The sequence below is a fragment of the Sorex fumeus genome, unplaced genomic scaffold, assembly GCF_029834395.1.
Source record: "Sorex fumeus unplaced genomic scaffold, SorFum_2.1 ptg000019l, whole genome shotgun sequence".
NCBI classification, from domain to species: domain Eukaryota; kingdom Metazoa; phylum Chordata; class Mammalia; order Eulipotyphla; family Soricidae; genus Sorex; species Sorex fumeus.
Genome location: NW_026606076.1, coordinates 40393817 through 40415490, shown reverse-complemented (window position 1 = coordinate 40415490; position 21674 = coordinate 40393817). Strand labels below are relative to the sequence as shown.

Genomic DNA, 21674 nt, shown 5'->3' with positions numbered 1-21674 from the left:
GGCTTGCGCTCAAGGGGTCTGGAAGGGAAGGGTCCGCACGCCAAGTTCCAAATGAAACCCCAGAGGCTTCAAACCCTCGACAGGGCCCTTCCCCCGCAGCACCGTACCCTACCGGAGCCTCGGATGCCACCTTCCAGATCCCTGATCTATCGCTGAGGGCGCCCCCGCCCCCCCTTCTGCCCTGGAGGTGGGAAGTTGAAAATGGGGATCCGGGTGGGCGACCCACCCCCAGCTCAGCCCCTGAAGCCCGGAGGGATCTGGATTTCTTTATTAACAGACATGAGCACGACCCGTTACATAAAGTTTGTGCTTTCCAAAAAACAGGTACTGAACGTGAAAAAGGAACCCAAGCAAAGAGGGAGGAATCGGAAAGGGGTCGCGCAAGCCCCGGGTCCCACCCCGCGCGCCCTTGACCTGAAGCGCAAAGCAGAGAGGGGCCTCCAGCCTGGGACCTGCCCAGCAGGAGGGGGCCCGGAACGCCAGGGGGCCCCAGGAGGGCCCGATAATTCCTCTGGCCCAGGCGGGGGAGGACGATCAAGAGTTGGGGAAGGGAGGGCGGGGGAAGGGGTCCCAGGGAGTCAGGGCCCACCAGCCATTTATTGCCTTGTGTTTAAAATTCGTGCAAAATATCTGAAAGCCCTGGACAGAGAATACAAAGTGATATTTTTCCAAGAAACATAAAACTAGGAAAGAGGGGGGTGGAGGGGACATTTTTTTTTCCCACCAGAGCTCTCCCCCCCACCCACGACAGGCCCCAAGCCGGAGGAAGTCCCCCACCCCAGCCCGCTGAGAGCACAGGAAAATCACTAAGCTACATTCCCGATCGGGCGCGGGGGGGGGGGGGGGGGGGGGGAGGGGGAAGGGAGGGGCAGGGAGGGAACAGGGGGCGGGGGAGGGGTGGGGACGGCATTTTTGCAACAGCGTCTCAACTACCAACGGGAGGAAAACCGGTCAACTGTACAAGTCTATCAATTTTTAAAAAAAAGAGAGAAAAGCTGTAAAAGTGGGGGGCCCTGTGGGTCAGGAAGCGGCCAAGTCCCCGGCCAGGGCCGGAATCCGGAGTTGGGGGGCCAGGCAGGGCAGCTGCTGGCGCAGACGCGGCCGGGCCGTGAGGCCAGGAGGCAGGCGCAGGTGGGCGACCTCGGGAAGGCTGCCTGAGGGTGGGCGCCGCCGCTAATCACCTCTCTCGAAGCCCTCCTCCTCTTCGGGTACCGGGTCTGCATCCCAGCACGTGATGTCAATTTCTAGGGTGTGGGCAGGGGAGAGATCCAGAAAGAACTCAGCATCTCAGCATTATCTCATGGTGATTCAATTATTCAAAAAAAAAATTAAACTAAAAAAACCCCCAAAAATAAGTCCCTCCAAACTCTTGGAGGCTGTGTGGGCAGAAGCAGAGGGACTGCCAGCCCACACTGGCACTCAACACCTCTGTCCCGAACACCCCCCCCCCCGTTCCCCCTACACCCACACCCACTCAATTATTTGGAACACCCAGCTCCCAGTATTTCCCTGGCCTTACCTGGAGGCTTGGTGTAGAACACAGGGGGCGGAGCCTTCGCACACAGCTCTTCCGATTGGGCAAACTCCTCCTCCTGTGATTGGCTGAAGTAGCCTTCACTGGCCTGCGGGGAAGAAAGCTCCAGGTCACCTGGCCCCACCCAGCGCCAAGGCTGGACCAACCAGACCCCGGAGCCCGTTGCCCTGGCAACTAGCTATTCCATCAGTGGTTGCCAGGGAGACGCAGATGCGCGCCTGGGGAACAAAGGCGGCGCTGGCCCAGGGAGGGGGAATGGAAAGCTCACCCCCGCTCTAATGTGGGTCACAGTGAAAAGGTGGGGTGCCTGCACCAGCTTTGACTCCTCCCCGCCTTCCCACCCGGTTACTCCTGCCGGACCTGGGTCCCCTCCTTTTGGGGGGTCTCGCCATTGGTAAGCAGGTGGGGCTCGGACTCCAGTTCCGGGTCCTGATCTAGGTCCTCTAAAGCGGAGGGCAGCGTCGGGACCTGAGGAGCGGCCAGGGGGTCCCCTTCGACGTCTTCTTCCGGGTCACAGAAGGTGGCTGGCGGCTCGGGCAGCTCATCAAAATTGAGAAGGTTGGCACAGCCATCGCCTGCCTGCCCCAGTGGCTCAGGAGCCACTTCATCCAGCAGGGGCACCTCCGCTAGGGCGACCTCAGCCCCCGAGGGGGGTGTGGGAGCCCTCGGCTCGGCCTGGGGTTCGGAGGCCCCGGCGTCATTGCTGGGCCATAGGTCGACGAGGCTGGCGGTCGGGTTGGCAACACCAGGGTCAGCAATGGCAGTGTCGGCGTCGTCAGCCGGGCTGTCGGTCAAGACCAGCTCCTGAGGGGCGCCTGGGACCGTTGCTGGTTCGGGAGGCGCCACGAACATCAAGTCCTCGCCAGAGCTGCCTGGGGCCTGGGGGGGCTCCTCTGCGGGGCCAGCCCAAGCCTGAGGTGCTGCTTCGGCCATTTTCTTGGTGGCCTCTTCAGTAGTCAAGCCAGGGCTGGACTCCTGGATTTCTGTCACAGCACAGAGAGATGGAGGGTGGGAGGGCATCAGTTCCCCACTCCTCTGAGTTTTCTGCTTAACCAGAATTTACTCACTCTGGGGTAACTGAGGCTCAGGATTTTTGTGGTTGTCTCTGGGTGACACCCGGTAATGCTCGGGGCTTCCTCCTGGCTCTGAGCACAGGGGTTACTCCTGGCAGGGCTCTGAGGACCCCATGGGAGGCTGGAGATCAAACCCACATCAGTCAGCTGTGTGCAAAGAAGAGCTCTACTTTCTTTACTACTTCTCTAACCTGAAGGTTTCGGTTTTCTGGCTTTGGGGCCATACCTGGAGATGCTCACAGATCCTCCTGGTGGGGATCCCTGTAGGATGCTAGGGATCATGGCTGTGTGCAAAGCAAGCCCTTTACCTGCTGTACAAGCGCTCCAACCCATGAAGCAGGTTTTGGGGTACATGAGATATATTAATGCACTTGCATTCATTGCATCTGACCCTGTTTTGTTTTGGGGCCATACCTGGCAGTGTGCAGGGCTCACTTCTGCCTCTGCACTCAGGGATCATTCTCTCCCTTTATTTTTCTTTTTTTGGGTTACACCCAGCAACACTCAGGAGTTACTCCTGGCTCGGCACTCAGGAATTACTCCTGGCTTGGCACTCAGGAATTACTCCTGGCAGTGCTTAGGGGATCATATGGGATGCCAGGGATCGAACTCAGGTCGCCAATGTGCAAGGCAAACACCCTACCCGCTGTGTTATCTCAGGGATCGCTCTTAAGGGTGCCGAAGATCAAACCCAGGTAGGCTGCATGCAAGGCCAGCCCTACCCACTGTGCTTTCGCTCTGGTTCCACAGCCTACCCCTGTTTTGATCCCTGGCACCATATAGAATTCCCTAAGCACCCTGCCAGGAATAGCCGCTAAGCACCTTCAGATGTGACCCCCAGCCCACAACCACCTACCCACCCCCCCCCCCAGGAAAAGAGAAAAATCAAGGGTTTTTCTTCTGTTTTTGTTGGCTTTCGGGTCACACCCAGAAATGCTCAGGGCTTTCTCCTGATTCTGTGCTCAGGGATCACTCCTGGCAGGGCTCAGGGGACCCAATGTAGCATCTGAAACCCAGGTGTGCCACGCTTTTTTTTTTTTGCTTTTTGGGTCACACTCTGCAATGCACAGGGGTTACTCCTGGTTCTGCACTCAGGAATTACTCCTGGCGGTGCTCAGGGGACCCTATGGGATGCTGGGAATTGAACCCGGGTCAGCCGCGTGCAAAGTAAACACACTACCCACTGTGCTGTCTCTCCAGTCCCCATGTGCCATGTTCAATGCCAGCTCCCGACCCACTACTCACTCTGGCCCCAAGAAGCCAGTTTGGGGGCTATATTAGATAGTGATGTCCCACGTGAGACATCGTGACATTCCTGCATGCAAAGCCTATGCTCCAATTCTTATTTTGCTCCAATTCTTTTTTTTTTTTTTTTTTTTTTTTGCTTTTTGGGCCACAACTGGTGGTACTCAGGCCTTACTCCTGACTCTGCCCTCAGGGATCCCTCCTGGCGGGATTGGGGGGATCCTATGGGATGCCGGGGATGAAACCCAGGTCAAACGTGTGCAAGCGAACACCCTTCTTGTTGGGACTGCCCTCCATTGCCTCTCGCCACCCCTTAAACCACCCCGGATGTCGATCTAGTTCGACCCCAAGGCTCCATCATAGGTTCACCCATGGCAGCGCGGACTGGGGATGTGAAGCAGTCGCTAGGGGCCCCCAGGGGCCTTGTCCCCAGGTCCCTGGCTCACCCTGGGCAGGTGGGGACGGTAAGGGCGGAGGTGGTGGCTGCGAGGATGTGACCTCGTCCAGGGCCCGCTCGATCTGCTCGGAAATGGGCGTGGAGGCCGTGCTGGAGTGCGTGGGGCTGCGGGCGGGGACGGGGGTGGGCGTCATCCTGCGGTGACTGTCCAGATGGCTGCCTGCAAACAAACCCCAGAGGCATCAGGGTGGGACCAGGAGCCGGCGGGGGGGAGAGGGGGGACCAGGACGGTCCACCTTGGGGTCCTGGCCAACAACGAGAAGTCTGGCTTGTGGGGGGGCTGGGAGCTTCCCCGGCACCCGGGGACCAAGAGCACAGCTTGAGACCCTAGAAGGCAGGTCCTTAGTAGTGGGGGAGGGGAGCCAGCGCCCCCGCCGGGCCAGGGAAGAGGGATAGGCCAGGTCTGATGCTTTGGGGGTGGGGGTGGGGCGAACACCAGAGTAAGGGCAAATCGGGGCCCTTCTTACCCCCACCCCGCCACCGAGGCCTGGGCTACATACATGGGAGGGAGGAAGAGAGGTTTGGGGTGCGGTGGCAGGTGATATAGGGAAAGGGAATCCGTGGAGGGGAGGAGGAGGAAGAGGAGGAGGAGGAAGGCGCACTGCCCGATGCCTTAATGAAAGGGCAGTACGGACGACCTGCCGAGAGAGACAGACAGAGAGAGAAAGAGAGAGACAGAGGACAAGAGAGGGTCAGTTACCCCCCACCCCAAGGCCTCGCCCCGTGCCCAGGGCTGGCCCGGGGTGTCCAAGCAGCCTTCAGCCAAGAGCGCGCACACAGCCAGCCCCGCCGGCCACAGCCTCAAGCCACTGAAATGACTCGTGCCAACGCCAGCCACGGACAAGGCAGCCAGCTTCCCCACCGCACGCAGCCAGCCGGGGGCCCCGCTGTCCAGCACCTCGCCTGGACACATGGCAAGGACACACACGCACACACAAACACGCACACACACCAGCAGAGGGAGAGCAGAAGGGCACTTGGGGGCAGGAAGACACAGAAGCTACAGAGAGAATCCCAATCCGCAAGGCAGCCTGGGAGGAGGGGAGGTACTCTGCACAGCACCCACATGCACCCTCCCGCAAACTCCGCAGGCAAGAGCTCAGTGCAGCCCAGAATCCAGGCTGGGGGCAAGCCCCAGCTCCTCAGCTGGCCTCTCACGCCCCCTGCTGGTCAGCCCAACGCGGCAACGGCTCAGTGCTGCCCCCTGGAGGTGGCGGGTGGAAACACGCAGACTGGCCTTGCGGGGCTCCGAGGGGCCAGTTCCACGAGGGGCTGCGCCCACACCTGAGAAGTGGGGTCGGGGGTGGGGGTGGGGGGTTGCAGAGGGGCTGGGGCTCGGGGGACAAGGGGCACGAAGACTACCTGGCCGGTGGTTGAAGGGCGAGGGCGCGTCACAGCTGCCGGCGGAAGCCGATGCCACTCGTTCTTGCTGCTTGAAGAACTCCCGCGGGTTGTCAGGTCGCTGGGCGATGATGGCCGCTGCCTCCTGGGGGACACCAGGCCAAGGGTCACAGCTGGACTCCACCCAGGGTAAGGGGTGGGGGGCTGCACCACGTGACCCCTGACATCTGTCACCCCTATCCCATTCCTCCCACACCCCAGCTCGCACCTCGACCTCGGATTCTGACTTCTTCTGCTGGGTTTCTTCCTCTTCATCCCGCTGGTCCCCCTGGAAGGCAAAGGAGAGTGTCCTGGGCACCCTCCCCACAGACACACCCCAAAGCTGCACCTCTCTCCGGACCCCATGGTTTTGCAGCCCTTTGGGCAGGAAAGAAGTTGGAGGTGGTACTTCTGCTCCTTCCCCTCCTGGCTTTGCCTTTGCTGGCTTTGAGTTTTTTGGGGGGGGGTTTTGGGCCACCCCTGGTGATGCTCAGGGGTTACTCCTTGTTCTGGGCTCAGGGATCATTCCCGGCGGGCCTGAGGGACCACATGGGGTGTCAGGGATTATAACCAGGTCAGCCATATGTAAGGCAAGTGTCCTACTCATTTTTTGGGACCTCACCCAGTGGGACTGTGCTTCAGGGTCTTGAGCAAGGGTGGGGGGAGTTCCGGGGCTTCTACCTACTTAACCAAGTGCTCCAGTTTGCCCCTTGAAAGAAATCTGTCCATCTGCCACCATATCCCCTCAGTACCTGGAGCGCAGAAGGCAGAAGGCTATGTGAAGGGCTGGGGCGATGATACAGCAGGTAGGTGGTTTGCCTTGCATGTGGCCAAACGGGGTTCAATCCCCAGCATCCCATATGGTCCCCGAGCACTGCCAGGGGTGACTCCTGAGCACAGGGCCAGGGGTAATCCCTGAGCATTGCTGGGTGGGGCCCAAAACGAAAACAAAAACCAAAAGGCTGAATGAAATGAATCAGGCATCAGGCAAATACTATACGTCCTTCAGGCTAGCACACAGCCAACCCAGGTTCCATCCCTTGCACCCATATGGTTTTCTCAGCTCGCCAGGAGTAACCCTTGAGCACAGAGCTAGGAATAAGCTCTGAGCACCACTGAGTGTGATCCCAAAACTGAGGTACCAGCCTTGCTGAAAGTCAATCACCCCTGTTCAATCCCCTACACTGTATAGGCTCCCCCATGCTCCACCAGGGGGCGCTCCTGAGCACAGAGCCAGGAAACATTAAAAAAAAATCAGCTGCACAGAACAGAAGATTTGGAGAGATGGTGGTGTGTGGTGTCAGAGGCTGGGAGGAAGCAGTGGGTAATGAAATAAAGGTACCAGACTTCTGGTTATAAAATAACCCTGCGGGTTTATGCAACGTGGTTATCAATTATTGTTAATACGGACTGGGACTGTACATATGGTTTAACCAATTTAGATCCCCAGCATCCCATATGGTCCCCTGAGCCCCGCCTGGAATGATCACTGAGATCATAGTCAAGAACAAACCCAGAGCACTGCTGGGTGTGCTCTGACCCAAAAATAAAAGAATGCTATTTTGTTTTTTTTGCTTGGTTTTGCTTTTTTAGGTCACGCCCAGCAATGCTCAAGGGTTACTCCTGACAATGCTCAGGGGATCATAGGGGATGCTGGGGATTGAACCCGGGTCAGCCACAGGAAATTTCAAGTACCCTCCCCGCTGTACTACCGCTCCAGGCCCTACTAATGGTGTTTGGGTGTTTGGGGACCATGTAATGCTCAGGATCAGAGTTGGGGTTCCTGAATGTAAGGCATATGCTCTGGTACTTTGAGCCATGTCCCCAGCAGTCTTTTTTTTGGGGGGGGTCACATCCGGTGATGCACAGTGGTTACACCTGGCTCTGCACTCATGAGTTACTCCTGGGGTGCTCAGGGGACAATATGGGATGCTGGGAATCGAATCCAGGTCAGCCGCGTGCAAGGCAAACCCCTTACCCGCTATGCTCTCTCCAGCCCGCCAGCAGTCTTCAATGAACTGATTTATTGGCTTTTGGGTTATACCTGGCAGTGCTTCACGGGCTACCGAGCTGTCTGTCTGGCCCATGAAGGTAGGTAGATTTCATAGACCCTGAGCACGCCGAAGTGGCCTCCCAAAACAAAAGGATTATAGATTTAGGGGCTGGGGAAAAGATGCTTCCCTTGCATCTCACGAATCCCAGTTTGACCCCCAGCACCATCTATGATCCCCCAACCGCTGCCAGGGGCGCCTCCTGAGAAGAGCCAGGATCAGCTCCTGAGCATCACCAGAATGTGGGTCAGAACCAACACCCCCGCAAAGAAGTTACGCAAAGGTTTATTTTTGTTTTGTTTTGTTTTTCCCCTCTTCTTTTGGCCTACATCTGGCAATGCGCAGGGGTTACTCCCAGCTCTGCACACTCCAGTATCACTCCTGGTGGTGCTCAGGGGAACATATGGGATGCCAGGGATAGAACCCCAGTTGGCCACATGAAAAGCAAATGCTCTATCCACAGTAGTATCGCTCTGGTCCCCGTTTTATTTTTTCTTGGCTTCTTTGGGGGTCACATCTGGCGATGCTCAGGGGTTACTCCCGACTCTGCACTCAAATTCGTTCTGGCGGTGCTGAGGGATGGCAGGGATCGAACCCAGGTCTACCTCATGCAAGGCAAACTCCCTACCCATTGTACTATTGCTCTGGCCCCAGCCCCGTTTGACTTCTTTTTTTTTCTTTTTGGGTCACACCCGGCTATGCTCAGGGGTTTGACTTCTTTTATTTTTCTTTTTGGGTCACACCCGGCTATGCTCAGGGGTTACTCCTGGCTCATGCACTCAGGAATTGCTCCTGGCGGTGCTCGGGGGACCATATGGGATGCTAGGAAGCGAACCTGTGTCGGCCATGTTGGCTGCGTGCAAGGTAAATGCCCTACCCGCTGTGCTATCGCTCCAGCCCCCGTTTGACTTCTGATTTATCAACTGCAAAATTGCTTCCTCAGCATCAGGAGCCATGGGGGCCGGGAGTGGACCCCAACGACCCCTTCATGTCAATTACCACAGGGCTGCCTGCCTGTCTTCATCCCATACTTCCTGCAGGGGTCGCCCTAGAGCTCCCTCCAGTCGTCTGGTGCAGACAAGCAGGCAGGGCCCAGGAGATGGGGGGGTGGGGGCAGGAGTGCATGCGTGGCATGCGCAAGCAAGGACTGGGCACTGCATGCACCCCTGGGCACAATCAGAAATGGTATGGACCATGGGGCTGGAGTGATAGTACAGCGGGTAGGGCGTCTGCCTTGCACGCGGCCCAACCCGGGTTCAATTCCCAGCATCCCATATGGTCCCCTGAGCACGGCCAGGAGGAATTCCTGAGTGCATGAACTAGGCGTAACCCCTGTGCATCGCTGGGTGTGGCCCAAAAAGCAAAAAAAAAAAAAAAAAAAAAAAAAAAAGGTATGGCCCTGGTAGCCTTAGCACTCAGGCCCAAACAATACCAAGACAGGGTTACTGGGGCCAAAGCACTGAACCATCCGCCTGGGTTAGCAAAACACCACCAGGCGTTTCCTCTAAATTCCCTGAATACTGGTCAGATGCTGAGGAAGAAATAGGAGGGTGGGGCTGGAGCAATATTACAACAGGTAGGGCGTTTGTTTGCCTTGCATGTGGCCAAGCTGGGTTCAATCCCCGGCATCCCATAGGGTCCCCTGATCACTGCTGGGAGTAATTCCTGAGTGCAGAGCCAGGAGTAACCCCTGAGCATCTCGAGGTGTGACCCAAAAAACCAACAGAATAAAAAGAAATGAGGGGAGAAGGGGGAGTGGAGAGCCATAGAACAGAAGATAAGGTGCTTGGGGCTGGAGCGATAGCACAGCGGGAACACGTTTGCCTTGCACACGGCATACCCGGGTTCGATTCCCAGCATCCCATATGGTCACCTGAGCACCGCCAGGAGTAATTCCTGAGTGCATGAGCCAGGAGTAAACCCTGTGCATTGCCAGGTGTGACCCCCCAAAAAAGCAAAAAAAAGAAGATAAGGTGCTTGCTTGCCTAGCACACAGCTGACCCGAGTTCAATCCCCAGCATCCCATGTGCTTCCCTGAGGGTCACTCTGCACTTAGGGGTCATTCCTGAGTGCAGAGTGAGCATCACCCGAAGTGGCCCCAAAACAAAAAAGAAATGGGGGTCAGCGAAATAGCATGGGAGGGGGGGTAAGGTGCCTGCCTTGAATCCTATGGCCCCCCAGTTCCCTGTTCACCACCAGGGTAACCCCTGAACACGGCTGAGTATGACCCTAACAAGAAAAAAAGCCAGAAAAATAAAACAATTAAGAAATGACACGTTCTCAGGCCACGTCTGGCTCAGGGGGCACTCCCGGTCATGGGGTGCCAGAAATGGATGCCACGTCGTCTTCAAAGCCTGTTGTTTAGCCCGTTGAGGCACTTCCCCAACCCAGCCACTGAGTTTCTTTGCTTTTCTTCTTCTTTTCTTTTTTTTTTTTGGTTTTAGGGCAACACCTGGCAGTGCTCAGGGTTTAGTTCCTGGCTCTGAGCTTAGGAATCACTCCTAATGGGGTTTGGGGGACCATATGGGGTGCTGGGATGGAACCCAGGTTGGCTACTCTACTGTCTCTCCTGCCCCAGGTGCTGAAGGTTTCAATGGGGCAAACCGCTGGCCCTGGGAGCTCATGTTTAGGGGCTCAGACAGCACCCCTGGCTTTGGGGATCAAGCCTGGAGCCCCTTAAATATGGCAATGTGTCTAAATCCACTAGAATCCCTCAAGATACGTTGGGGAGTTGCAAGGGAGTGGAGGAGGGAGAATCCATGTGGATTTTACTCTGTGAGTCTAGTTCCTCCCAGGAAATGCCCAATGCAGCCGAGATAGGAGCTTTGTGGCATTACTCAGTCACCCCCTACCCACAGGACACACAGGACTGTCCCTAAGCTCTTTCTCTACCTGTAAGAGCCAACCACACCGGGGCATCACCACAACACACACACACACACACACACACACACACACACACACACACACACACACACTTTCCTGAGCAGGATCAGGGAATCCAGCAGGGAACTTACAAAGATAGATTGTTCCTTCAGCCGCCGCTTGGCCTCCTCAGCTTCCAAAGTCTGTTGTTTCCTCCTGGAATGAGACCCAGGCATGCACCCCTTCAGGAAGGGGCGACCCAGGGCCCCGCCCCTTCCTCCCCCCCCCCCCCCACACACAGCACAGAGAGGAGCAGGGCGGGGCTCACCTGTGCTCCTCTATCTGCTGTTCCCTCTCCCGGTAGCGTCGCTCCCGCTCTTCCTGCTCCTGCCGTTCCTGTTCCATCCGCTCCTGCTCAAACCTGAGCCTCTCGTCCAGGGCCTTCTTCCTCTCCTCCTCCTTCCGCAGCTCTTCCTCCTTCTGTAACCCCCAGAGCCAAGGTAGTGTAGGGGTCGTGGTGATGGCCAGCCTCCGTACCCACCCCCGTCGCGTCTTTCCAACCCATCCACAACTCAAGAAGCCTGGGAAGGTACAGGAGTTCAGGGGTGCCCCCTCCCAAAGGACTCATGTGGACTGGACCCCCAAAGATGCAGGCGGGGCCAGGGGCGGGGTGGGGGACCCAGCGGGGTGCAACTGGCTGGGCCAGACCTTGGCCTGCTCCCAGAACTGCTCGCGGTTAATCCGTTTCATTTCCACAGCCGCATCAGTCTTCTGATAGGTGGTTCCCTGCAGGGGCAAAGGGCTGGGGCTGAGCTCCTCGTGGGGCGGCTGCTCCGCCCACGCACCTGGGGAGGTCCCCCGGAGGATGCAAGCAGGGAGCCTGGCGTGCGTGCCCACTGACCACTGGCTCTGCGTTCTCATCCTCGCGCAGCCGCAGCCGGTGGAGCACGGGGCTGGAGAGCCGCGCCAGCCCATTGGAGAGCCGCTGCCCGATGGCGCCCGCATCTATGTCTTCCACGCTGCTGGCATTCACGATCACGTCGACTCCCTCCAGCAAGAAGGCAGCAGTTCAGGCAGCGTAGTCCCACCTTGCAGTCCTGACCCCGCCCCAAACCCCGCCCTCAAGAGCCCTGGCCCCGCCCATGCAGCCCTAATCACGCCCTTTGCAGACCACACCCTGCCCTCAAGAGCTCTGGCCCCTTCCGTGCAGCCCTAACCACGCCTCCTGCACACCAAACTCCGCCCTCAGGAGCTCTGACCCCGCCCCTATAACCCTGACCACGCCCCCTGCAGCCCAAACCCCACCCTCAGCTCTGGTCCCACCTTTACAAACCTGACCACGCCCTGCAGCCTAAGTTCCGCCCCCAGGGGTTCTGACCCCACCCCTTTCATCCCTACACCCCAGTTCCTGCCCCAGCGCTGACCCCAGACACTTTCAGTCAAAGCTCCGTTCTCAAATCCCTGCCCCTGAAGCTCTGGCCCCACTCCTCAGAAAAGCTCTGCCCTCAAAGTCCCAGGCTCCGCCCAACTCCACCGGGAACCCAAATCCAGCCCTTGAAGCCCAGGAGCCCATGCTGCGCCCCATGAGCCCAGTCCCTACCGCACCTGGAAGAACTCAGCCACTTTAGCCACATGGCTCGCACACTGGCATTTGCGGGCATCAGGCACATCTTCCCCGACCTGCAACACATCCAGTGAAGAAGAGATGAGAAAAACAGATCAGAGGGGTCGCGGGGAAAACACTCATGACAGTAGGCTCTCTCCAGAGAGGACCCCCACCCCCACCCCCGTCCCGGACACGAACGGCCCCTCCCCAGCCCACAGCACATACCCAGTTGATGAGCACGTATTTGGGCAGAGCTGCCGGGAAGTCCTTGACACTACAGAAGCCGTACATCACTTTCTGGTTCTCAAAGTGACCCGAGAGTTCCTGCAAGCCCCCATCTGTGGGAATCCGAAGGGCATGAGGCCACCGCAATGCCTGAATCCCCCCCCCCCCCCCACAAAGAGGCTGGAGCCCTGTTCTGCAGGCACCAGAAAAGTCTTTGGAGTCCTGGGTCCTAAAGGTTCCATGGTTCTGGGCAGATGTCAAAAGCAGCAGGAAGGGCCAGAGTCATAGGACAGCGGAGAGGGTGTTTGCCTTGCAAGCAGTGGAGCCAGGTTTGATCCCCGGCACCCCCACAGGGGTCCCCTTGAGCACTGCCAGGAGTGATCCCTAAGTGCAGAGCCAGAAGTAAGCCCTGAACACAGCTGGGGGTGGCCCCAAACCTAAACAGCAGCTGGGAAAAAACTCCCTTTGCTTTTGCATGGCTGTGTGTGTGAGGGGAGGGGTGTCTCAATTTGGCGGGAGGGGTAGGACCAAGGAAATATCTGTTCTCCCCATATCCTCATGTCTCAGGTACTGCTAGTATCCCCTGGGCCTGGGTGCAGACTAAATCAGGAGGGCGGGGCTGAAGAGACAGAGGGTTGCCTTGCATGTGGCCCACCTGGGCTGGATTTCACCGGCACCAGCACCGGAGAGAGCCCCGCTGAGCCCACTAGAAGTCAAGCCCTGAGCACTTCTGGGTGTGAGGAAGGAAGGGAGGGAGGGAGGAAGATATGGAGGGAGGGAGAAAAGGGAGAGGAAGAAAGGGGGGGGAAAGAAAAGGAAAGGAAGAAGGGGGAAAGAAGAGGAAGAAAGGGAGAAAAGAAAGAAAAAGGAAAGGGGGAGAGAGAGGGGGAGGGAGAGAGAGAGAGAGAGAGAAAGAGAGAGAGAGAGAGAGAGAGAGGTTGTGCAGGTTGTCACTCTGCACAACCTTCTTCATGGAAGGCCACCAGGTTCCCTTGTCCCCCAGCCTGGGGATGACAGCAGCAGGGCAGAATGACACCCGACAGACAAATGTGGGTCTGTCCGCGGGCTGCAGGCGGCAGGCGGTGGCCCGAAGCCAGGCAGGCGGGTGGGGAGTGAACAATGGAGGAGGGGGCGGAGAGGAAGGGAGGAAGGCGCAGGAGGAATGGCTGGAATTCTTACCTCCTGACGCGGCCAGCTTGAGGTCATCCGAACCATCCTCGTAAGTGTAGAGAGCCCTGGGGAGAGGGAGGGCCAGCTCAGCACCCGCCAATTTGGGGTGGGGACGGCTCAGAGGAGGAGGAGGAGGAGGAGGAGGAGGAGAGTGGGAGAGGAAGGGTCTGCGGTTCTGGGGCACTCTGGGTTGGTCACGACAGAGCTAGGGAAAGGGGGGTGTCCAGCACCGGAGCAGTAGAAGGGGGGTCTCCTGGGAACTGGGGAAGAAGGGAGGCCAGAATCAGGTGGGGAGCCGGCAGTGGGAACCCCATGGCTTGGCTCGCGGTGCATCTCCCCCCTTCCTCTGGATCGCATCCTCTGCACTCCGGGGTCCTGGCAGTCTACAACCCCAACGAGAGAGGGTGTGCAAGCGTGCGGGCTCCTTGGTTACCGTTCCCAGGCGACCACGCTCCGCGTCGTCCCATTGGCCGGCGCCAGGCGGCACCTACCTACCTGGGGCATGCGCCGCCCCTCCCCCCGCCCCGAGGGCGCCAGAGGGGCGGAGCGACAACCCGGAGCTGGCTCGGCACTGGGCATCCCCCGGTAACCATGGCAACCCGGCAATTGGCACACGACTGGGTGTGTGTGTGTGTGTGTGTGTGTGTGCGCGCGCGCGCGCGCGCGCGTGTGTCCCCACCAACACCACGTCCCCGCCCCCCACCGCATTCTCCAGTACACAAAGGACTCTGGGGACCCGCCAGAGCTCTGCACCCCCCCACCCCCCTTCAGATCCGCCTCTGGGAAGTAGGGATGAGGTCATCTGGTCACTCGGGCTGCAGGGTGGTCGCGCCCCCCTGGCTTCCTCCCCGACCCCACCCCTGCCCCCCGCAGCTCCCCCTAGCTCTGCAGCCCTAGGCGGCGGGTGCCAGGAAGCCGTTGACCAAGCGCCTCCCTCCTCCCTTCTTCCTCCTGCCTGGCTTTTTCTGCCCCAGGCAGCTGAGATGCCGCAACCATTCCCAGAGAAAGGAGCCGCTGGGAGCCCCTGGACACCCCGGTTGATGGAAGGACCCGGGCTCGGAGCAAGCCGCGGAGGATAAGGGTACCGGGTTGGTGGTGATACAGGGGCGCTCCGGAGGGTTCAGCCAAGAGATGGCAGGAGAGAAATGAGGGGAGGGATAAAAAGGGAGGGAAGCGAGAAGGAACGGGCCCATCCAACCCCAGAGGGTCAGCAGTCACAGGGGTGGGGGGCACAAACGGATCCCCTCAGCCATCCCCACCCCCACCTCTTGGGATCAACTCCTCCCAAAGGGGCACAGGTGGGGTAATGTGCTCCAAATGGTGGAGGGGGGGTGAGGGGGGACACCCCAGCCCTGGCAGCTGCTTCCTAGCACAGCTGTCCCACCACCTGTCCACTGCACTCACTGGGAACAAAGAACCTTCGAGAAGCAGGAGCTGCTGCCTCTAGACTCAGAGGAGAATGTGAAGTTGGAGGAAGGGGGGGCGATCCTGGTTCCCACCGGGTCTAGGGGAAACCATAACTGAGGTCCAAGACCCTCCTCCTGACGGGGGGACCCGTTAAGCTCCCCCCCAGACCTACCTGCCCTTCCAACCATGGATGGAGCGGCGCTCTGATCCCCCATGAGCCTGGGGATGGAGCCTTTTACAAATGCCGTTCCCATCACCCCCCAAAATAAATAAAGGCCAAATGTTTCTCCAGATGCGGGGCTGGAATCCCCGTAGGGACACCCAAAAGCAAAGAGGTGACCCAGCTATAAAGCACGTGCACGCAGGAGAACTGGGTTCCACCCCTGCACCCCTTGGCCCACACAAGCGTTTCCCCCCTCCCTCACTTCCCGAAGGAGCCTGACCCACCCACCCAAGAAGTCTCTGAAGGACCCCAGATTTCACTCGACAAGCTCAAGGGGTCCGGCTGTCCCCCCACCCCCCACCGGAAGTCTCCCGTATCTAACCATTTCCAAGCCCTAGAAAGACCAGCAGCCGGCGGAAGGCGAGGAGTCTGACTCAGTTATTAGCACATGCCACACTGTCTGTGGCCTGGAGCAGCTCAGCCCCATACCCACAGCAACTCTGAAAGCATCAGACCTGCGGGGGAGGCAGGCGGGACTGGAACACAGACCAGGGGGGGGCGGAGGAGGGACGCTGAGGAGGGGAGGGGGTGCTGGGGAATAGTGGCCCTCTAGGGACGCATTCTCAGTCTGTGAAGAGAGGCGAGTGCGGGCGGAGGAGAGTTGGAACAGGCACATGCTTGGCATGCAGGAGCCCCAGACCCCATTCCGGGCACCACATGGTCCCCTGGACCCTGAGCCGGAAGTAGCCCTGGCTGACTATGGTGTGGGATCTGACTTGAAGGGGGTCGCGGGGTGAGAGGGGTCTCTGCTGGAGGGGGGCAGGAAAGTGATTTGTCCACTCAGCAATGAGCGCCTTCAACCGCCTCTCCCCAAAACCCCTTTTTGCCCTGAGAGCAATTTACCCACGAGGCTGTCCTCTGGTCTCCGAAGGTGGGTTTGGCAGTCTGGTGACACCTCCCCTCCCATACCCCCCCAGCCCACTGTTCCCTTCGATTTGATGCGAGGCATCAAGGGAGGTGAGGGCGGGGTGGGGGGGCCTTCACAGCCTGCATCCATCCCCGTGGCAGAAAGCAGAGGGATGAGGTGGGGTGGGGGTGTCTTTACACCCCTTGTACTAAATGCTCTCTGGGCCCTTGCTGGAGCGAGCGAGCCTGGGACAGCATGCAGGGTGCGTCTGTCTGTCCCCCACACACAACCCAGATGGGCGGTGACGCAAACCAGTGATGAATAAGTTGCTTTGGCCACATGGGTGAGAGGATGGGGGGCGGTGGGGGCTCTGCCGAGCAGGAAGCGGGTCCTCAGGGAGGTGAAGGAGCACAAAGCTCTGAGTCTGGACAGTCAGAGGACGCGGGGCTGCCTGAGAGGGGCAAGGGGTGCTGATGATACCAGGGTTGGGAAAGGGAAGGTGATGAGTTGAGCAGGGCTGAGTCCCTCCACCCAGCCCGGCCGGGCCCCTTGCCCTGAAATCCGCCCATGACCTCAGCCTCCCAGGGGCAGGGCTGGGTCGGGGCTGGACCTCCTCCTGCGTGGCCACGGAGTGGCAGGACAAGAGAGGCTGTCTCCCGCGGCCATCCCTCCAGGCCTGGACAGCGGCCAGTGCTGCAGTAAGGCATGGGGGTGCTGGCCAGCCTGTCCCTCCCTCCGGCCCCCAATTCTGGTTCTTCTCAGTCTGATGGGGGAGGTTGGTTCGTAGAGGCCAGCTCTGAATTTTTCCTGCCTGATCTATGTGTTTGTGTGTATTTATGTGTGCTGGTGTGTGTGTGTGGGGGGGGAGGGATGATGATGTTTCGCACCTGGCCCAGGGACGGAGTTTGGAGTGATGGCTGATTGGTGCACTGGGCAGTCGGTGGAGCCCCTGGGTTTTCTGGAGAGTCCCTCCCTACAGACACAGCTCCGGACCAGGTGGCTGTCCCTCTCCGTGCAGGGAGAGGCAACAGCTGGGAAGGGGGGCAGGCCCGCGGCCCGCACATGCGCCAACTCCCCAGCCAGGGGCAAGAGCGCCCCTCGGGGAATTCACTCGCCCCTTCGTCCCGGTTTCGGGGCTCCCTGCCTCTCACGGGTGTGCGCCCCAGCCCGAGCGGCCCGGCAGCCTCCAGAATCCCTCTGGGTCAGGACGAGGCGGTTCCTCCCAAGCTCCACCGCCGCCACCAGGGCTGAGGAGATTGTGGGGGGAGGGTGGCACCCCACCCCACCCCCCAGTCACTCGGCGGTGGCCATGTGGTCACCAAGCCCTTTTCCATCACACCCAAGTGAGCGAGCTGGGGGGCGCCCCCGGTGGGCGGGGCGTCCGGGCCCCCCGCCGGCCCCGCACCTCCCCCGCCCGATTTTTCCTTTGTGCCGCGGCCCGGCCGGCCCCGCTCGCTCGCTGGGTCCCCGCCCCGTCCCCGCCCGGTCCTCGCCCAGTTCGGAGGTGGCGAAGGTGCCCTTGGCCGCCCCGTGCACACCTGTCCCCGGGGCTCGCGGGTGTGTGTGTGGGGGTGATGGGGGGGGCCCGAGCACGCGGGGAGGGGGATGGGTTTCCCCCTGGCACCCGGGGGCCGCCCCCCTGACCCCCCGCGTCGGTCGGGCCGGTGCGCTCGCCCGGAGCCCGCCTAGGGGCGCTCGGGAAGGGGGAATGGGGGGGGTGTCCCCCACCCGCAGCTGCGCCCCGCCAGGCTCGGCGCGGCCCCTCCCCCCGGCGCGCACAAAGGCAGCCCCTCCCGGGCCGCTGCACCATTTCGGGGGGTCCCCCCCAGCTCCGGCCGGCGGCGGCGGGGCGCGCGGGAGACAAAGGCGCTGCGGCGGCCGGCGGCGCGGGGACAAAGGGGCCGGCAGTGGGGTGGGGGGATCCGGGGGTCGGGGGGGCTCACCAGTCGGCCGCGCTCTCCTCCCGGATCACCTCCTCGTACGCCGCCAGCAGCTCCAGCCGGTGGCCGCTGAAGCTCACGCCGGCCATGCCGAGGCGGGGGGCGGAGGGGAAGGGGATGGGGGTGGGAAACAGACGCGCGCGCGCGCGGACGGACCGACGGACGCGCGGACGGACCGACGGATGCAAGGGACGGAGCGGCCGGGAGCGAGGGGGGTGCAGCTGGGAGACGCCGCCGCCGCCGCCGCCGCCTCGGAGCCTCCGAGCCTCTGCAGCGCTGCGAGCGAGCAAGCGAGCGGCCGGGGGAGGGGAGCAGGCCGCGGGGGGCGGGGGGCGCTGGCTCCGCCCGGCTCCCTCCCTCCCTCCTTCCCTCTCTCCCTGCCGGCTCGCTCGGTCCTAGCGCCGCCCCGGCCCGGCCCCCGGGGGAGGCCCGCCCCCCCACCCCACCCCGGCTTCCCGGCCTGCCCCGGGGCGCCCCCACGCCCCCCGTCCCCTACCCGGCGCGCCGCGCCCCGGGGCGCCTCCGTGCGCCACCCCCGACTCCCGTTTACCACCACCACCACCACCCTCTTCGCGCGTCCCCACGGCCGGACGGTCCCGCTGCCAACTCAGCTCTGTTCCCTGCTCCCCGCCCCCCACTCCCTTTTCCGATCTCGCAGCCCCAGACTCTTTCCAGCTCCATTCTGCCCGCTCCCTCCCTGGAATTCTCCCGGGCGTTCCATTTTGGGGTTCGATCCGGCTGTTCCCGCCCCAGCGCCGTGCGTCTCCCCCACTCAGCGGCTCGAAGACGCCCCTAATTGCTTTCCCAGCCCTGCGCCCCGTTCTTTCCCAGGCCCGTGCTTGGAGCTTGCCACGTGCGCCCCTCGCCACTCCCCTGCCACACCCCATTCCTCGTTACACCCCGTTCCTGCCGCCGCCTGGCCCCCATCATACCTCACTGTCCCATGCCCGCGCCCCCCGTTCCCAGCGCCCAGACCGGACCCCAGCAGCGGTCCCCCCTGCTTCCGCCTCGCCCAGTCTCCTTTCCTTTCTAGCCTCCGTCCCCACCCGCAAGAAACCCATCCCTAAACCTCCCAGAGGAGCCCCAAGTAGAGTCCCCCAAAGCAGCATCTAACCCCAAACTCCTGACACCTTTATTTCCTCAAGGTTCTTAGCACAAGTGGGGGAAGCCCTTCCCCCCACCCCCACCCCGCCACTACCACCACCGCGGGGGCTGAAAGAAGTTTCCTTACGGGAAGTGGGTCTCAGTACCAGGGTGGCTTCCTGAGCGGGAAAGACCCTGGGGAAAAGGAAAAAAACAACCAGCTCCTCCGCCATATTCTCAGGGGAAGTGATGGAATCCCAGCAAAAGATCAGGTCAAATCTGGGTAAAGAAGTGGGGTACTCCTTCCCCCAGAAGGAGAGGAGAGGTGAGAGCTTTCTCCACTTGGACGTGTGTAGACCCCTTGAAAAGCATCCAGAAGGCCCAGGGGTCTAGCTCAAAAGGCTAAAGCTGCATTGAGGAGGACCACCCAGGGATCATCACAGAACCAGGTGTAGTAAACCCAAAGGTAGTTTTCAGAGGTCCCTGCCTGGGGGATTCTCTGTGTCTCTCTCTGTGTCTCTCTGTCTCTGTCTCTGTTTCTCTGTCTCTGTCTCTGTCTCTCTCTCTGTCTTTCTGTCTCTCATTCTCTCTCTCTCTCTCTCTCTCTCTCTCTCTCTCTCTCTCTCTCTCTCTCTCACTTTTTGGGTCACACCCAGAATGCCCAGGGGTTACTCCTGGCTCTGCACTCTGGAATTACTCCTGGTGATGCTCCGGTACCATATGGGATGCCAAGGATCAAACCCGGGTTTGGCCACGTGCACGTCAACCACCCAGCCCACTGTCCTATTGCACCAGCCCCATACTTGTGAGTGGGGGGTTTCTTGGTGCCAGCTACCCGATTACTCCATTTACAACCAGACCCAGGCAGGGCTGGCAGGAAGCTGGGGGGAGGGGGCTTCCTGGCACCACGGGGATACCAGAAATGTGGAGGGGTCCTTGGGAGGGAATCTCCCCCCTTCCTCTTAGGACTCCTTCATCCTGGCTCAGCGTTCGCTTCCAACAAGAAGCATTTCCTTGCTGTTTTCTTTTTCTTTCCGGTTTTCAGGCCACACCCGGCAATGCTTGGGGGAGGGGTTCACTCCTGGCTTTGTGCTCAGTGATCACTTCTGACTTTGAGGACTTATGGGATGGGAGGGGTGGAACCCAGAGGGGCCGTGTGTAGGAGACCAGCTCCTAGCCGCTGTGCTATCTCTCTGGCCCCCAGAAGCCTTTGCCTTAGGTAGACACATGCCCCCCCTCAGCCACGCCCACTCCTTACCATCTCTATTTTAAAATACACTTTCCATTTTAGAACCGTTTGGGACTTTTTTTTTCTTTCCCCAGAAAACTTCCCAAGATAGTATCGTGTCCCTAGCTACCCATGCTCCGTTTTCTCTATTTTCAGGGTGGGGGGAGGTCAGGGGGTTCCCTGATGCTGCCTCCCCCTCCCCTTCCGGGCTCCTAGATCTTGGACCACCCCTTTCTCTTTGTCTTCCAGTTTATAGATCCGGCTGTTTGTCTCCAGCCTCGCTCATTGTTCCTGGTTTTGCTCTGGCTGAGGTCACCCTACATTGCCAAGTTCTAAGGTCCTGGCCAAGTCCGGGTCACTCTTGCCTCTGCAAGCCTGTAACCCCTAAAACCTGCACCCCCCTTCAGCTCTGCGGGGGGTGGGGGGGGTGCTGGAGGTGTTCCTGCCTCTGTGGATCATCTTTCGAGTTGTTACCACCATGGATCTCTCCCCACCAAAATTATGAGCCCTCCCCACCACCACAATCACGCTGAGAGATGGGTCCACAGTACGAGTCTCCTGGGCGGAAGAGACATCTCTGGCTGTGTGACCTTGGCCAAAATGCTTTTCCTCTCTGATTCTCCTTCCTTTTGTCTTGATGGTCCTTGTTCAGAACCACACCCAGAGATGCTGGGTATGATTGAGGGGATTCTTGGGTGCAAGGGATGGGGACCCAAGTTTCCCTCAAGCATTACTTGCCCTCTGGCCTGACCTTTCTTCCCCCCTTCCTCCCTTCCTTCTTTCCTTTTGTTCTCTCTCTCTCTCTCTCTCTTTCTTTTTTTGGCCTTTTGGGTCACATCCAGTGATGCTCAGGGATAACTCCTGGCTCTGCACTCAGGAATCACCCCTGGCCGTACTCAGGGGATCACAGGGGATACCGGGAACCAAACTCAGGTCGGCCGTGTGCAAAATGCCCTACCCACTGTACTACCCACCGCTCTGGCCCCTTTCTCTTTCCTTTTTTATAAATTTTTTTATTTTCAGTTTTGGGGCCACACCCAGCATGCTTGGAGATTCCTCCAGGCTCTGCATACTCAGGAATTGCTCCTGGCAATGCTTGGGGGACCGAGGCCAAGCTGGACTACAGCCCCTCCAGCCTGCTTCTGAAGTGTGTGGGGCACACAGTGTTACCCTTTCACCTGGAGTGAGAACTCCCAGAACCTGGATCCTTACCTTCCTCCTCCTTCCGCGCCCCCCCAAGTCCCACACCACCCCCCATTCCCGAGCTGCGCTCCCCCTACACCTCTCAAGCAAGGCTCTCTGGGAGGGAGCTCATCCTCCTTCCTCGCCTTCCCAAGTCC

General features: G+C 59.9%; 1 protein-coding gene across 2 annotated transcripts; it reads right to left on the bottom strand.

Moving 5' to 3' along the window:
* Window positions 1-888: 888 nt before the first annotated feature.
* Window positions 889-18206, bottom strand: DBN1 (drebrin 1). 2 transcript variants are annotated; one of them, XM_056112754.1, is made up of 15 exons: window positions 18027-18205; window positions 13616-13671; window positions 12437-12549; window positions 12211-12285; window positions 11507-11653; window positions 11314-11391; window positions 10934-11085; window positions 10758-10821; window positions 5919-5978; window positions 5672-5795; window positions 4810-4947; window positions 4299-4469; window positions 1895-2517; window positions 1520-1622; window positions 889-1244 (listed from the first exon to the last, which is right to left on the bottom strand). In XM_056112754.1, the coding sequence occupies exons 1-15, from the start codon at window positions 18110-18112 to the stop codon at window positions 1174-1176; spliced, it is 2061 nt and encodes a 686-aa protein (XP_055968729.1). In that variant the 5' UTR covers window positions 18113-18205; the 3' UTR covers window positions 889-1173. The 2 variants fall into 2 exon arrangements, with proteins under 2 accessions (XP_055968729.1, XP_055968730.1); XM_056112755.1 differs by lacking the exon at window positions 4810-4947 and having other exon boundaries at window positions 18027-18206.
* Between the last annotated feature and the right edge of the window lie 3468 nt (window positions 18207-21674).

Excerpts from the sequence above, each read along its gene's own strand:
- DBN1 (XM_056112754.1), bottom strand. The coding sequence starts at position 18,112 with ATGGCCGGCGTGAGCTTCAGCGGCCACCGGCTGGAGCTGCTGGCGGCG. Across the intron at positions 11,086-11,313 it reads AGTTCTGGGAGCAGGCCAAG|AAGGAGGAAGAGCTGCGGAA; the intron begins GTCTGGCCCAGC and ends TGGGGGTTACAG. Across the intron at positions 2,518-4,298 it reads ACCGTCCCCACCTGCCCAGG|AAATCCAGGAGTCCAGCCCT; the intron begins GTGAGCCAGGGA and ends GTGCTGTGACAG.